The sequence below is a fragment of the Suricata suricatta genome, chromosome 10 (assembly GCF_006229205.1).
Source record: "Suricata suricatta isolate VVHF042 chromosome 10, meerkat_22Aug2017_6uvM2_HiC, whole genome shotgun sequence".
Lineage (NCBI taxonomy): Eukaryota > Metazoa > Chordata > Mammalia > Carnivora > Herpestidae > Suricata > Suricata suricatta.
Genome location: NC_043709.1, coordinates 7,727,863 through 7,743,461, shown reverse-complemented (window position 1 = coordinate 7,743,461; position 15,599 = coordinate 7,727,863). Strand labels below are relative to the sequence as shown.

General features: G+C 43.7%; 1 protein-coding gene across 5 annotated transcripts in view; it reads left to right on the top strand.

Annotated features, from left to right (window-relative positions):
• The window catches only part of SGSM3 (small G protein signaling modulator 3), a 48,822-nt gene that overhangs the window by 21,596 nt on the left and 11,627 nt on the right, over positions 1–15,599 (top strand). For 4 of the 5 annotated variants that reach the window (XM_029954726.1, XM_029954730.1, XM_029954729.1 and 1 more), the window contains exon 2: positions 15,039–15,157. In XM_029954726.1, coding sequence (XP_029810586.1) covers positions 15,151–15,157 — 7 coding nt within the window. In that variant the 5' untranslated portion in view covers positions 15,039–15,150. The remainder of the gene's footprint in view (positions 1–15,038; positions 15,158–15,599) is intronic. The other variant, XM_029954727.1, reaches the window with a different exon arrangement.

Sequence of the window (15,599 nt, the reverse complement as noted above, 5' to 3'; positions counted from 1 at the left end):
CAAACAGTACTTCAGAGATTCTTTCCCTGGATTCTATATCACATCAGTCTTTGATTTATTCAGAGTGCCTCCCACATTTGGGAATTCTCATTCATTTATTCATCTGTTTGTTTTGTGTTTGATTTTCCCCTCTAGACTGTAAATCACATGTCCTAGCACATAATATATGTGTTGGGGAAATACTTAGGGAGTGAATGACTGAAGAATTTACACATTTCTGGGTGTGCATCCTGCATTATAATGTTGTTACTTAATGTTAGATCATAAATAGTGTCTGTATTTCTTAGTCCCAATAATTGGGATTTTTATACTGTTGTGTCTGACTTCTTTCACTAAGCATAATGTTTCTTTTCTTTTTTTATGTTATTAAGGTATAATTTACATATAAAATGTACTCCTTTTAGTGGACAATTCTGCAGGCTCTGACAAATACATACAGTCGTGGAATTACCAACAATCAAGATACAGAGCATTTCTCTTACCCCACAAATTAGCCTTTGTGACTGTATAGCTAACCCTTCCTTCTCCCCCCATCCTGTAGAGACTACTGGTCTGTTTGCTGTACCTATATGTTTGCTTTTTCCGGGGTGTCCTCAAGATGGAATCCTGCCGTATGTATCTTTTTCACTCTGACTTCTTTCCTTTAGCATAATGCACTTGAAGTTCATCTGTTGTTGAGTTGTTGGTAGTTGTTTGTTTTGCCAATTAGTAATCCATTTTGTGGATGCATCACAGTTCTTTATTCATTTACCAGTTAAAAGACATTGGGTTGTTTTCAGATTTGGGCGACATGGATAAAGCTGCTGTAATCATTTATATACAGATTTTTTTGAGAAATAAAATTTTTCATTTCACTTAACTATACCTAGGAGTAGGATATTTGGGTTGTAAGATGTTAGGTTTAGCTTTATAAAAAACTTCCAAACCCTCTTCCAAAATCGCTCTTCAATTTTGCATTCCTACCAGCAATGTAGGGGCATTCTAGCTGCTCTGCCTCCTCGTCAGCACTTGATATGGTCACGTTTTGGTGATGGTAGTGTTTAGTGTTGTTGTTGTTATTGTTTACTTTAGTCATTTAATATGTGTGTGGTAACATTGTGGTTTTAATTTGCATTTCCCTGATGAGTGATGATGTTGAATATATTTCTACATACTTGTCATCTCTATATGTAATTTGAAAATGTTTCTTTTTACTCACTTAAGTAACCTCTACACCCAGTGTAGGGCTTGAACCCATGATCTCAAGATCAGGAGTCTCAGGGGGCGCCTGGGCAGCTCATTTGGTTAAGCATCCTTCAGTTCAGGTTATGATCTCGTGGTTCATGAGTCTGAGCCCCATGTCACAGTCTCACAGCTCAGAGCCTGGAGCCTGCTTCGGATCCTGCATCTCCCTCTCCCTCTGCCCCTCCTCTGCTTGCATTCTCTCCCTCTCTCTCTCTCTCTCTCAAAAATAAGTAATAAAACATTAAAAAATTTAAAAAAAGAAAAAGATGAGGAGTCTTCTACTTTTCCAACTGAGCCAGCCAGGGGCCCCTGAAAATGTTTCTGTTGAATCTTTGCCCCTCCCTTTTTAAATTGGGTTTCTTGTTTTTTTGCTTACTGAGTTTTGGGAATTCCTGTATTCTAGATATATGTCCTTAATGAGATATGTGATTTGAAAATATTTTCTACCGTTTGTGGCTTTGATTTGTTCAAGTCCAATTAGTCAATTTTTTTCTTTGATATATCATGCCTTTTGAGTAAAATCTAAGTAATCTTTGCCTAATCAGGTCACAAACATTTTTTCCTCTGTTTTCTTCTAGAAGTTTAGTGTTCAGGGCATCTGGCTGACTCAGTCCATAGAGAATACAACTCTTGGTCTTGGGGTCATGAGTTTGAACCCTGTCTTGGGCCTAGAGTTTACTTAAAAAAAGTAGAAGTTTTAGTGTTAGGTTTTACATGTAGGTCTGTGATCCATTTTAAGTTAATTTTAGCATATGGTGTGAGTTATAAATTAGGGTTAATTTTTTGCAGATGGCTATCCGGTTTTTTTTTTTTTTTTTTTAGGACTGTTTGTTGTAATGACTCTCCTTTCTCCATTGGATTGCCTTTGTATTTTTGCTGATAATTAATTGTATTCATTTCTCTGGCTACCGCAGTAAAGTACCACAGACTGTCTGATTCAGAATGACAGTAATATTGTCTCACACTTTTAGAGGCCGGAAATCTGAAATCAAGGTGTCATTAGGGCCATGCTTATCTTGAACCCTGTAGAGGAAGGATCCTCCCTTGCCTCTTCCGTCTGGTAGCCCCACATGTTTGTCGGCTTGTTACAGCCTAATTCCAGTCTCTGCTTGACATAGTGCCCTCGCTGTGGCTCATCACAGTGTCTTCCCTCTCTAAATGTCTGTGTCCAAATATCCCCTTTTTATAAGGACAGTAGTCATATTGAATTAGGGCTCACCTTAATGATGTCATCCTAAGTTGGTTAAATTGGTAAAGACCCAGTTTCCAAATAAGGTCACCTTCTGAGGTACTGAGGGTTGGGACATGAACACAGCTTTTTGAGGGGAACACCATTTAACCCATAACATTAATTGGCAGTATGTATGGGTATGTTTCTGGATTGCCTGTTCTGTTCCATTGTTCTATATGGTTGTCCTTTTGCCAATGCCACACTGTACTGCAGCTTTATAGTAAGTATTGAAACAAAATAGTGTGAGTTCTCCAGCATTCTGCTTTTTTCCCTACAGATTTTTTAACGTTTATTTTTGTGAGAGAGAGAGAGAGAGAGAGAGCGAGCATAAACAGAGGAGGGGCAGAGAGAGACACACAGAATCCAAAGCAGGCTCCAGACTCTGAGCTGTCAGCACCGAGTCCAATGCAGAGCTTGAACCCACGAACTGTGAGATCATGACCTGAGCCAAAGTTGAACGCTTAACAGACTGAGCCATCCAGGCACCCCGCCAGCTTTCTCTTTTTGAAAATTGTTTTGAGTATTCTGATTCCTTTGCTCATTTCTTTATTTTTTTTAATGTTTTTTATTTTTATTTTTGATACAGAGAGAGACAGAACATGAGAGGAGGAGGGGCAGAGAGAGAAGGAGACACAGAACCGGAAGCAGGCTCCAGGCTCTGAGCTAGCTGTCAGCACAGAGCCTGACACGGGGCTCGAACCCACGAACGTGAGATCTGACCTGAGCCGAAGTCGGATGCTTAACCGACTGAGCTACCCAGGCGCCCCACCTTTGCTCATTTCTTTAAATTTTAGAATCAGCTTGTCAATTTCTCCAAGAATTCCTGGGATTTTGATTGGAATTATCTTGCATCCTTTCCTTGTTTCCAGTCTTCAGGGTAAAGCATTCTGTCTTTCATCATTAAGATGCTAACTGTAGGGGCGCCTTGGTGGCTCAGTCAGTTGAGCATCTTACTCTTGATTTTGGCTCAGGTCATGATATCACAGTTTCATGGGTTCAAGTACCGCATCATCCTGGAGCATGGAGCCTGCTTGGGATTCTCACTGTCCCTCTATCTTTGCCCTTTTATTCTCTTTCAGAATAAAATAAGTAAATAGAAAGAGATGTTAAATGTCAGATTAAAAAAATTTTTTTAATGTATTTTCGAGAGAGAGCGCAAGCAGGGGAGGGACAGAGAGAGAAGGAGACAGAACCTGGAGCAGGCTCCAGGCTCCGAGTTGTCAGCCCAGAGCTCAATGCAGAACTTCCACTCATGACCCATGAGATTGTGACCTGAGCCGAAACCAAGAGTTGGACACTTAACCGACTCAGCCACCCAGGTGCTCCAACTGTAGGATTTTTGTAGGTCTCCTTTATTAAGTGAAGTTTCTTTCTACATCTAGTTTCTTGAGAGGTTTTTTTTTTTTATCATGAATGGATGTTGCCTTTTATGAAATACTTTTTCTGCATCTGTTGAGATAAACATAGTTTTTCTTTGTTGCTGCACTTAATTACATTGATTAATTTTTAAATATTGAACATGTCGCACATTCCCAAGATAAATCCCACTAGTCATAATGGTATTGTTCTTTTTATGCATTGTGGAGCTTGCATGAAATGTTCATAATATTCTCTTATTATCCTTTTACTGCTTCTGGGATCTGTAGTGATATATCTTCTTTCATTCCTGATATTGGTAATCTCTGTCTTCTCACTTTTTTTTTCAGAGATTTATTGATTTTATTGATCTTCTCAAAGGAGCAAATTTTGGTTTTATTGATTTTTCCCCTATTTTTTTTGTTTCCACTTCACTGATTTCTTTTGTTATCTATGATTTTTTTCATTCTTATATGTACTTTGCATTAAATTCACTAATAAATTCAACAACTTAAATAATGGACAAATTCCTTGACAGTGCACAAACTACCAAAGCTAACTCAAGAAGAAAAAGATAATCGGAATCACCTTATCTCTATTAAATAAATTGTAGTTGGAAGTCTTTCCACAAAGAAAACTCCAGGGACATAAGGAAGAAGTAATACCAGCTTCTACACAAACTTTCTTAAAACTGAAGGGGAAGGACTACTTTCCAGATCATTCTATAGCAAGTACTGTCCTGATGCCAGAACAAACAAAGGCATCACTAGGAAAGAAAACAGCTGAACATATGTCCTTCATCAGCCTAGATCCAAATATTATTAACAAAGTTTTAGCAAATTGCATTCCACAGTATATGAAAAGGAGAATGCATCACGATGACCTGGGGCGGGGGCGGGGGGAGCTTCAGGTGTTCCTCATGTTCCTTTCGGGGGTTTCTTTCACCAGCCCCGGGTACTTTGCTCACACACGTGCTCTGACCAGTATTCAGATGAAGGCTGGGGATTCCCTCCACAGATTTCTGGAGTTCTCGGTCTGTGCAAGCCTCCCTTCTCCATGTCTTTGCTCTGCTTTGGCCTCCCCTCGCTCTCCACTCTGTCCTGGGCCAGCTGGCAAACTGTCCAGGTGGGAACTGGGGTGTTTTCTCGGTCTCAAGGCTCACTGTCCTGTGCTGCCTCTCTTCCAATGTCTGAAAAATCATTGTTTCATGTATTTTTTTCTGTTTTAGTTCAAGTTGGGAAAGTAATCCAATCCTTGTAACGTCTTGGCCAGATGCATAAGTCCATAGTTGGAATATGAAATGATTGAGTCACATTTTATTGTGTCATTATACCAAAATTTGATTAATTCCCCTAATGTTTGACCTTTAAATTATTTTCATGTTTTTGTTGTATAGCTAATGCTGAAGTAAACAGTTGAATGCACATACTGTTTTGCTTCTGTTCAATTGTTTCTTTACATACAGGAGAATACTTATTGGATCAAAGAGTATGAAAATATTTATGGGTATTCCATTCCCAAGGGAACATATGAATTTACAGCAATTCATGAGTGAACTAATTTTCTTTTTTAAAATTAATTTATTTATTTTGAGAGGAGAGGCAGAGAGAGAGGAGAAAGAGGATCCAAAGCAGGCTCTGTGTTGACAGCAGTGAGGCCAATGCAGGGTCTGAACTCATGAGATCGTGACCTGGGCGGGTCAGGCACTTATCCGACTTAGCCACCCAGTTGCCCCGAACTAATTTTCTATCACAAAACTAGCTTTAACCAGGATTGAGTATTTTATTTCATTTTTTTACGTAGACTCCACGCCCAGTGTGGGGCTTCAGCTTATGATAACCGAGGTTAAGAGCCACATGTTCTGACTGAGCCAGCTAGGTGCCCTGAGTATGGTGTGGTATGGTATGTATGTATGTATGTATGTATGTATGTATTTAAAGATTTTGTTTAAGAGAGTGTGTGCACATGCATGAGCAGGGAAGGGGCAGATAGAGAGGGAGAGGGAGAATCTCAAGCAGGGTTCACACTGTCAGCACAGAGCCTGATGTGGAGCTCAATCTCACAAACTATGAGATGATGACCTGAGCTGAAATCAAGAGTCAGATGCTTAACTGACTGAGCCACCCAGGTGTCCCCGAGTGTTATATTGTAAAAAACAGTTTTATGGGGGCGTCTGGGTGGCTCAGTCGGTTGAGTGTCCATTTCTTAATTTTGGCTCAGATCATGATCTCACAGTTCGTGGATTTGAGCCCCATGTCAGGCTCTGCACTGACAGCATGGAGCTTTCTTGGGATTCTGTCTCTCCCTTTGTCTCTGTCCCTCCCCTGCTCATGCTCTCTCTCTCAAATAAGTAAATTTTAAAAAGTAGTTTATGTATGTTTATGTACATATATATGTAAATACATATAATTATATATATATGTATATATATATGAATGCTTTTACCACCAAATGATCTGATCTCCTTGGCTCTCTGGGTCTCAAATTCAAAACCTCCAAGAAGAGATTTATTAGGCCATTTGGGGAAAGGATTCATGCCTGGTCTCATCATGTTTGGCAATAGCTATTGAGTTGTATGATTGGTCTATTTCAGGTCTGTGTTCTCCCAGAACCAATCAAATAGGCTCAGAGAGATGAAGTCACATAAATGTAAATAGCTTCCCAGAACTATGTAGTTGGAAAAAGTGAGTAAAGGAAGCAGTTTCAAAAGTTTGGGGTTAGTGTGGTAGGGAGGTTGGTGTCTTCCAGACACCCAGAAGAAGGGAGAATATGGCATAAATAAAATACCAGTTAGTTCTTACCATGCTGTGATATGTGACTTTCTTATTTGCTTTTTTTCATTTGCTATTGTTCATTCATGAGTCTAATTTATCTACTATGTTAGATAAATGTTTATTGAGAGACTTCTGAGTGCCAGGGATATAGAGGGAAATGAGAAACAGTCTAGTTTTGTGGGGTCATTTGGCCAAAAAAGAAAAAGGGATAAAAATGCTGTGGGGTAAGTGCTGTGATAGACTTATTCACAAGGCTTTATAGGAGAACAGGGAGAGAACTCAGCTAAAGGCAGAGAGGAGACATGAAGGTATATTAGTTATCTTGGATGCATACAATCACCCTAAAACTTAGTGGCTTAAAACAAAAATAGTCATGTATTATCTTGCAGTTTCTGTGGGTCAGAAATTCAGGAGCATCTTGGTTGGGAGATTGTGGCTCATGAGAGGAGAGAGTCTCTCTTGACATTGCTGTTAGCTGTTGGGCTGAAACTGCAGTCATCTGAAGGCCTGGGACCGGGGGATCTACGTCCACGGTGGCTCACTTGAGTGGCTTGAGAGGTTGGTGCCTCTCCATGGGGCTTCTTGGATGTCCTTAGAGCATGGCAGCTGACGTCCCCCAGAGCAAGTGACACGAGACCAAGGTGGAAGCTGCAATGCCATTTATGGCCTGTCCTCAGAAGTTACACATGGTCACTGCTGCCGTACTGACTGGACTCCAGAGGTTAGCTGGGGCTCAGCAGGGAGAGGACCTAAGGGTGTGAGTACCAGGAGATGGACTCTTGGGGGGCCATCTTGGAGGCTGGTTACTACAGGGGCTTCTTTCTGTGACGAGGTGTTGTTTCAGTCGAGTTGTTATGAATAGGAGTCTATCTGACATAAGGAGAAGACCCCTATACACTAAAGAGTGGAGACATTTGGAGGGGCGCCTGGGTGGCTCAGTCACTTGGGTGTCCAACTTCAACTCAGGTTACGAGTTCACAGTTTGTGAGTCCGAGCCCCGCGTCCGGCTCTGTGCTGACAGCTCAGAGCCTAGGGCCTGCTTCGGATTCTGTATCTCCCTCTCTCTGCCCCTCCTCTGCTCATGTTGTTTCCCTCTCTCAAGAGTAAAATAAACTTAAAAAAAAAAAAAAAAGATTGACAGACTTAAAAAAAAGAATGGAGACATTTGGGCAGCTGATCATAGTAGACCATCACTGTAGTGTAAGGCAGATGTGGGGGGAGGGGCAGAACCAGGTGGTGTAGGACGTTGTATTGTTAGAGAATGTGGCCCTTATTCTGGTGTGAGGTAAGCAGGATATCAGGGATCAGATTTGCATTTCAGAAAGATTAGGTTGGCAGGAGGAAGCAGCTGGAAATAGGAGTCTGGGGCTTCGGAGATAGGTGTCCTCAGAGGACAGAGTGGTTGTGAGGGTTGGGCAGCGTGTGAGGTTGCCCAGGAATAGCTCTGAGTAAGAGGAGCAAGGGCAGAGGGGGAGCCCACATACATTTTAGAGGTATGCCAAGGAAGAAAAGCCAATGAGAAAAACCAGTAAGAATCCCAATATTTTTGTACCCTATTGCGAAAAATACTCAGATATTTTCCAATAAAATGTTCAGGTACTACTGATCATTTATTGTCGGGTGTTTTGTTTTTATTGAAGTACAGTTGACGTACAGTGTTGTTAGTCTCTGGTGTAGAGCACAGTGATTAGTCAGGTTATGCCGTGCTCATCACCCGTGTAGCTACCAGGTGCTCACAGCACCGTTACAGTACCACTGACCGTGGCCTCCGTGCACTTTTCATCCCCATGACTTACTCATTCCCTAGCTGGACGCCTGTATTTCCCACTCCCCTTACCCCATTTTGCCCACCCCCTCACCTCCCTCACCTCTGGCAACCAACAGTTTGTTCTCTGTATTTATGGGTCTGTTTCTGCTTTCTGACTGTTTGCTTGTTTTGTTTTTTAGAGTCCACATAAAAGTGAAATGTGATATTTATCTTTCTCTGGCTTATTTCACTTAGCGTAATACCCTTTGGGTTTATCCATGCTGTCACAAAAGGGCAAGATCTTGTACTTTTTATGGCTGAGTAGTGTTCCATTGTGTGTGAACAGTACATTTTCTTCTTTTTTTTTTTTTTTTAGAGAGTGAGCAAGCACATATGAGTGGGAAAGGGGCAGAGAGGGAGAGAGAGAATCCTAAGCAGGTCCATGCCTAGCATGGAGCCTGATGTGGGGCTTGATCTCATAACCCTGTGATCATGACCTGAGCTGACATCAAGAGTCAGACACTTAACGGACTGAGCGATGCAGGCACCTCAACATCATCACTATCCATTCATCTGTCAGTGGGCAGCTGGGCTGCCTGCCTTGGCTAGTAAATAATGCAGTAGGTACAGGAGTGTATATATCTTTTCAAATGGATTTCCTAGGGATAAGTATCCAGTAGCATAATTACTGCACCATATAGTATTCCTATTTCTAATTTTTTGAGGACCGTCCATACTGTTTTCCACAGGGGCCGCACCAGTTTGCATTTGCACCAATACTGCAGGAGGGTTCCTTTTTCTCCACATCCTCGCCAACACTTCTTATTTTTGTCTTTTTGATTCCACACATTCTGACAGATGTAGTGAGGTGATATCTCATTGTGGTTTTGATTTACATCTCCCTGATGATGAATGATGTCAGGCATCTTTCCTTTTGTTTGTTGGCCGTCTGTATGTTTTCTTTGGGAAAATGTCTATTCAGAGCCTCTGCCCATTTACTATTCATATTATTTGCCCTTTTTTGTGTTCAGTTATGTAAGTTCTTTATATATTTTGGATGCTGACCCTTCATTGGCTATATTATTTGCAGGTGTCATCTCTCATTCAATAGGCTACCTTTTCATTTTGTTGATTATTTGCTGTGCAGTCACTTTTTAATTTTGTGTAATCCCAATAGGTTTATTTTTGTTTTTGTTTCCCTTACCTCAGGGGACCTATCTAGAAAAATGTTACGAAGGCCAATTTCAAAGAAATTACTGCCTGCGTTTTCTTCTTGGAGTTTTATGGTTTCAGGTTTCACATTTAGTCTTTAAGATTTTACTTTTTAAAAGCATCTGTAGTAGCTACATTATCCTTTTACTCCAGCCTTTCTTGGACTTGCCTGGCCTGGCACTTCTCCCTCCAGTTATTTGTTACCAGTAGTTTTCCATGTCCTGCCATTTTGTTCACAGAGAAGAACAGTCTTCAAGGTCTCAGCCCCTTTCGAATACAAGCATTTCTGGTTTTGCTGGTCTCGGCTTTAGTGTTCCCTGGCAAATGGGTGCCCCCTCTGCAGCTGTGGCAACCCTGCTGTACTGTCAAGAAAACTAGGATAGAGGGTCAAGAGTGGATGAAGGATAAAATCTCCTTGATCTGTGTCAAGAGCACCCCCTTCCTTACACAGATTTACAGTGACATCAGACAGTTTTTGCTTTGTGAACAAAATTTGTCTTTCAGGAAATTGTAGGATTGGCAAACTAGGGAGAACTATACTGGAGGAAGAGTAAAAAGATTCCTTTAAGCATATAAATTTAATTAAAAAAAAATCCTTCTGTGGCACCTCAGAGTTGCTTGCATCGACCTGTTTTTCAGAAGTTTCTTTCTGCCTCTCGGTACCCGTGTGACAACAGCAGGGCATCTGGTGATGTGGCTAAGTTCTTAACTGCTTCCACCAGCTCCCAGATGGCTGCTTTCAGGAAGTTGCCATAACGACCAGAGGCAGGAAAAACCTGCCTGCCCAGCTTGGCAATATCATATCCGGCTCCTACGAGGAACTTGGAGACTCCAGGGCAGTTGGCGGGAGATGCGGCGTTTGTGTATTATTGCAGAGCCTCTTTAAAGTGAATCTAGAATTTGACCACTTCTTGCCGGTCCCACTGTAGCAAAGACAGTGCCGTTCCTACCGGTGGCATTCCCGCCTCTGCTCAGCAACCAGAGAGCTTTTAAAGCCTAAATCAGGTTCAGGTTCACCTCTGCTCAGAACCCTACTGTGACGCCCCAACTGACTGAGAATAAGATCCGAGGTCTGCGCACTGTCAGGCCCCCTGTGACTCCTGCCGTGTCTCCCAGCCGTTTGCTCTTGCTCTTCTTTCCTGGTTTCCAGCCCTCTGGCTGCCTTGCTTCTGCCTTGGCCTTCGAGTTATGTTCCTGCCTCAAAGGCTTTGCACTGCTGTTCCTTCTGCCTGGATCCCTTTTTCTTCCTTTTTTGGTCTTTGCTCAGTTGTCCCCTTATCCTCAGAAGGCTTTTCCTCACCACTTTATCACACACAGTCCCTCTCTTCTATACTCTATACTTGTACCTTGCTTTATTTTTCTTACAGTACTGGAGTTGTCACGATCTGACTCAGCTGTTTTTATGTTTATTGTCTGATTCTCTAATGTAACAGCTGGGACTTCTGTTTTCACTGTCGCATCTCAGCCTGTGGAACCAGCCTGGGGGCGCCCGGGTGGCTTGGTTGTTAAGTGTCTGACTCTTGGTTCCCACTCAGGTCATGATCTCATGCTTCATGGGATGAGCCCCATGCAAGCTGTCAGCGCAGAGCCTGCTTGGGATTGATTCATCCTCTCTCTCTCTCTCTCTCTCTCTCTCTCAAAATAAATAAACTTAAAAAAAACCATGCCTGGGTTGTGGTGGTGTGCAGTAAATGCTAGTTGAGTGAATGAGTGAGCGGGAGGCAAGCTAAGGTCAGAACTGTCGCCTGGTCCTCGTAGTCCTCCACAGCCAGAGACCGCTCGTGCCTCCACTGTCAGCGACGCCTGCTCCCTGCACATTCTGTCCCTCCGGAAAAAAAACAACCAAATCATGACCTCTGTGGCATCAGTGGTGAGGACGCTGTGATGCTCTAGCTGGTGCCTGTGTGACATCGGGTCACCAGGCCAGATGGGAGGGAGCACGGTTTTGTAGGAGTCTCCATTATTGGAGTCTATTTGGAAAATGGTCATGGGTCTTCTCTAGGCTTATTTTCTTCTGTATAATGAATAGGGGCACCTGCTTCAAAACATGTTATAAGGATTAAATGATGACATGATTTTAAAACTTCTCAGTCCCTTTAATGTAAAAATATGCAATGCTCTGTCCAGCACAAGACTGATTCACACCAGGCCCCACGTACCTGTTACACCAGAGGAGGACGTTCGGTTCTCGCCACTGTCCTTCCGCAGAACAGACAAGCCCAGGACCTGCTAAGGAAGCGGCGTCTGCCATCGGCTCTCCGTGGAGCTTGTCTGAAGTGGCTCTCCCACTTGGGCAGCAAGGCCCCCTGCTGGGCCTCTAGGCCTAGTGGGCGTGGGCAGGTGTGCCTGAGGCAGGAGTGGCCTTAGTGGCCAGCTGAGCTGCCTTTACCTGCTGCAGGATGACTCTTCTGCCACCAAATTTGCAGATATGTCTGAAGAGAACGACATTTTTCACATAGCCACTGTGAGCATGTGGTCAAGTGAAGGGCCCCTAGGGTGATGTTTTCTCAAAGTTCCCTTTGCTTTTCCTCGTTTGCTTCTTTTTCAGTCACCTATCCCTCTGGCCTTCCAGAATTCTGGGGCAGGGAGCCTGGAGAAGTCTGTGAGCCAGAACTGCAGTGAGCACCTGAATAATTGACAAAAGCAGATATTTCTTTTAGGTCTGGTCTGGGTGAACATGATTTTAAAAAACTGGAAGGCAGCTTGTCCTAAAGTATTTCAGCCATATCTCCTTATTTCTACTTCCTCTTACTTCACAGAGTCCAAGCCTTTCTTTCTTTTTTTTTTAATGTTTTATTTATTTTTGATACAGAGAGAGAGAGAGCATGAGAGAGGGAGGGGCAGAGAGAGAAGGACACAGAACCGGAAGCAGGCTCCAGGCTCTGAGCTAGCTGTCAGCACAGAGCCTGACGCGGGGCTCGAACCCATGAATGTGAGATCTGACCTGAGCCGAAGTCGGAGGCTTAACCGACTGAGCCACCCAGGCGCCCCGAGTCCAAGCCTTTCATTCCATAGTTGGAAATAAAAGGCTTCATAGTCAGAAAAGACTGAAGAAACCACTCCAGAAACTGCATTTCTGTTGAAGCTCAAGTAATAACAGATTCTTTTTAGATCTAATAGAGGTGTGTTAGAAATGGGAAGTTAGAAATTTAGAGGACACTCCAGTCAATGGCTTTTTCTTATTTTTCAAAATTGAAATATAATTCATACTATAAAATTTACCTTAAAAAATTTTTTAATGTTTATTTATCATTGAAACAGAAACAGAGCATGAGTAGGGAGGGGCAGAAAGAGAGGGAGACACAGAATCCGAAGCAGGCTCCAGGCTCTGAGCTGTCAGCACAGAGCCCGACGCGGGGCTCAAACCCACAAACTGTGAGATCATGACCTAAGCTGAAGCCAGATGCTCAACTGACTGAGCCACCCAGGCGCCCCTAAAATTTACCTTTTTTAAAGTATACAGTTCAGTGATTTTATTATTTTTCTAACTTCCTTAATGTTTATTTATTTATTTATTTATTAATGTTTTATTTTATTTTTGATACAGAGAGAGACCGAGCATGAGAGGGGGAGGGGCAGAGAGAGAAGGAGACACAGAACCGGAAGCAGGCTCCAGGCTCTGAGCTAGCTGTCAGCACAGAGCCTGACACGGGGCTCGAACCCACAGTCGTGAGATCTGATTTGAGCTGAAGTTGGAGGCTTAACCGATTGAGCCTCCCAGGCGCCCCTATTGTATATATTTTTGAGAGAGAGACAGTGTGAGCAGGGGAGGGTCAGAGAGAGAGGGAGACACAGAATCTAAAGACAGGCTCCAGGCTCTGCGCTGTCGGCATAGAGCCTGACATGGGGCTCAAACCCACAAACCATGAGATTGTGACCTGAGCCGAAGTCAGACACTTAACTGACTGAGCCACCCAGGCGCCCCTACAGTTCACTGGTTTTAGTATTTCATAGTACTGTGCAACTATCCCATTCCAGAACATGTTTCATCTCCCCAAATGGAATTCTGTTAATCGTCACTCTGCAGCGCCCCCCCAAGCTTGGCACCCACTACCCTATTTTCTACCTATGGATTTTCCTTTTCTGGACATTTCACTTAAATAGAATCATACAGTATTCATCCTCTTGTGAGTGGCCTCCTTACTGGCCTCCATAATGTTCTCAGGCCTCATTGATAGAGCCGCATGTGTCAATACTTCACATTCCTGGTTGAGTGTCCGGCTTTGGCTCAGGTCACCATCTCACGATTTGTGGGTTCAAGCCTCACATTGGGTTCTGTGCTGACAGCTCAGAGCCTGGAGCCTGTCTTCGCATTCTGTTGTCTCCCTCTCTCTCTGACCCTCCCTGCTCGCTCTCTCTCTCTCTCTCTCTCTCTCAAAAATAAATAAAACATAAAAAATTTTTTTTTAAATACTTCACAATCCTTTTCACTGCTGAAGAATTTTCCATTGTATGGAAAGCCCATACATTTTGTATAGCCATGCATCAGTTGGCTTGTTTCTCCTTTTTGGCTGTAATGAATAATGCTGCTGTGAACATCCACACAGGTTTCCTGGTGGACATGCTTTCATTTCTCTTGGGTGAATAACCGTAGGAGTGGAATTACTGGTCACGTGGAGGGAACTCCATGTTTATTTACCTTTTTGACAGACTGCCAGACTGTTTGCAACAGCAGCTGCTCAATTTTATATTTAAAGTCCCGCTGGTGATGTGTAAGGTTCCACTTTCTCCACATCCTCGTCAGGACTTTCTGTCTTTCCCTTACAGCCATCTTAGTGAGTGTGAGGTGGTGTCTCATTGAGGTTTTTGATTTGCATTTCCCTGATGAGTAGTGGTGTTGAGCATCTTTTCATCTCCTCTTTGGCCATTAACATCTCCTTTTTGGGGAAAGGGATATGCAGATCTTTTGCCCATTGGTCTTTTTTATTGTTAAATCCTCATTTTTTGAGAGATCAGTAAAAGGGAGGGAGGCAGGAGTTTCAATGGAGCAGGAGACATCTAGATTCGGTTGTGGTCTCCTGGTTTCCCAGCTGCAGGGCTGGTAAAGAAGGTGGTGAAGCTGGCCGGCCGGGTGACGTGGAGATGTCGGTGTCGAGGCGAGTTAGAGGCATTGATCCAGAAGCTAATTTGTGTTCTGCTGAATGATTTCTCAGCTTCGGACTCAGGGAAACTTACTCATGGAGGTTTGGGTGGTGGCTGGTTTTCTTTTTGAAGAAATATTTGCCTGAGCCTAGGGCATCAGAAAGTGTGTATATAGGATTCCCTCCTTTAAGAACTGTGGGAACCGAGCGGACACTCCCCTTGGCTCACAGAGCTGGTGTAGCTTCTTCAGAATGTATCCTGTCTCAGACGAAGTGGTCAGAGTAGGAGGCTTTTTTTCCAAGTGGGACTTTTCCTTCTCACTGCCTCTTGGCCAGTAAAATCACAGCGGTGGGTGGAACAGGTGCAGGAGAGAGGCCGGGTTAGAATGACTTCCGCTCTGCTCTCCCACCAGGGCAGATGTTTCGGGACCAGATGAAGCCTGAGGAGCCCTCCAGCTGTACCGTAATAGGCCAGGAAGCCTTCTGAGTGCGGACTTGCACAAGGTCGCCCTGCCCCTCTGCACCATGTCAGGTGGGAGGCAGGCCCTGGGCTGGAGGCGGGTGAGGCTGCCGGGAGGGAGGGAGGGTCTCACACGGGCGTCCAGGGCGCGGAAGCAGCACACCTGGGAGGGTAAGCGGGGGAGAGAGGAGGGGCCCTCGCGCGGCCAGCCAGCGTTACCACAACTTTTCTCCGCTCAGATCTCCAGTTCCCCTGAATCTCTTGTGCTCTCCCCGCCCTCACACTTGGGTGGAGGAGGAGGGAGGCAAGGGGATGAAATGTGGTTATGTTTTGTAACACGCTGCTTTCTTCCTTTCCTTCCTCCAGAAAGTTGCTATTTGGGTCTCTTCCCCTCCCCCAGCACCCCTCTTCAGACAGTGCCGTCCCTTTACTGCTGGCGCCTTTGTTGGAGGCAGTGGGGGAGATCCCAACTTGAATTTTCCCCTGAATGCTGTACATTTTCTTCATCTCCTAT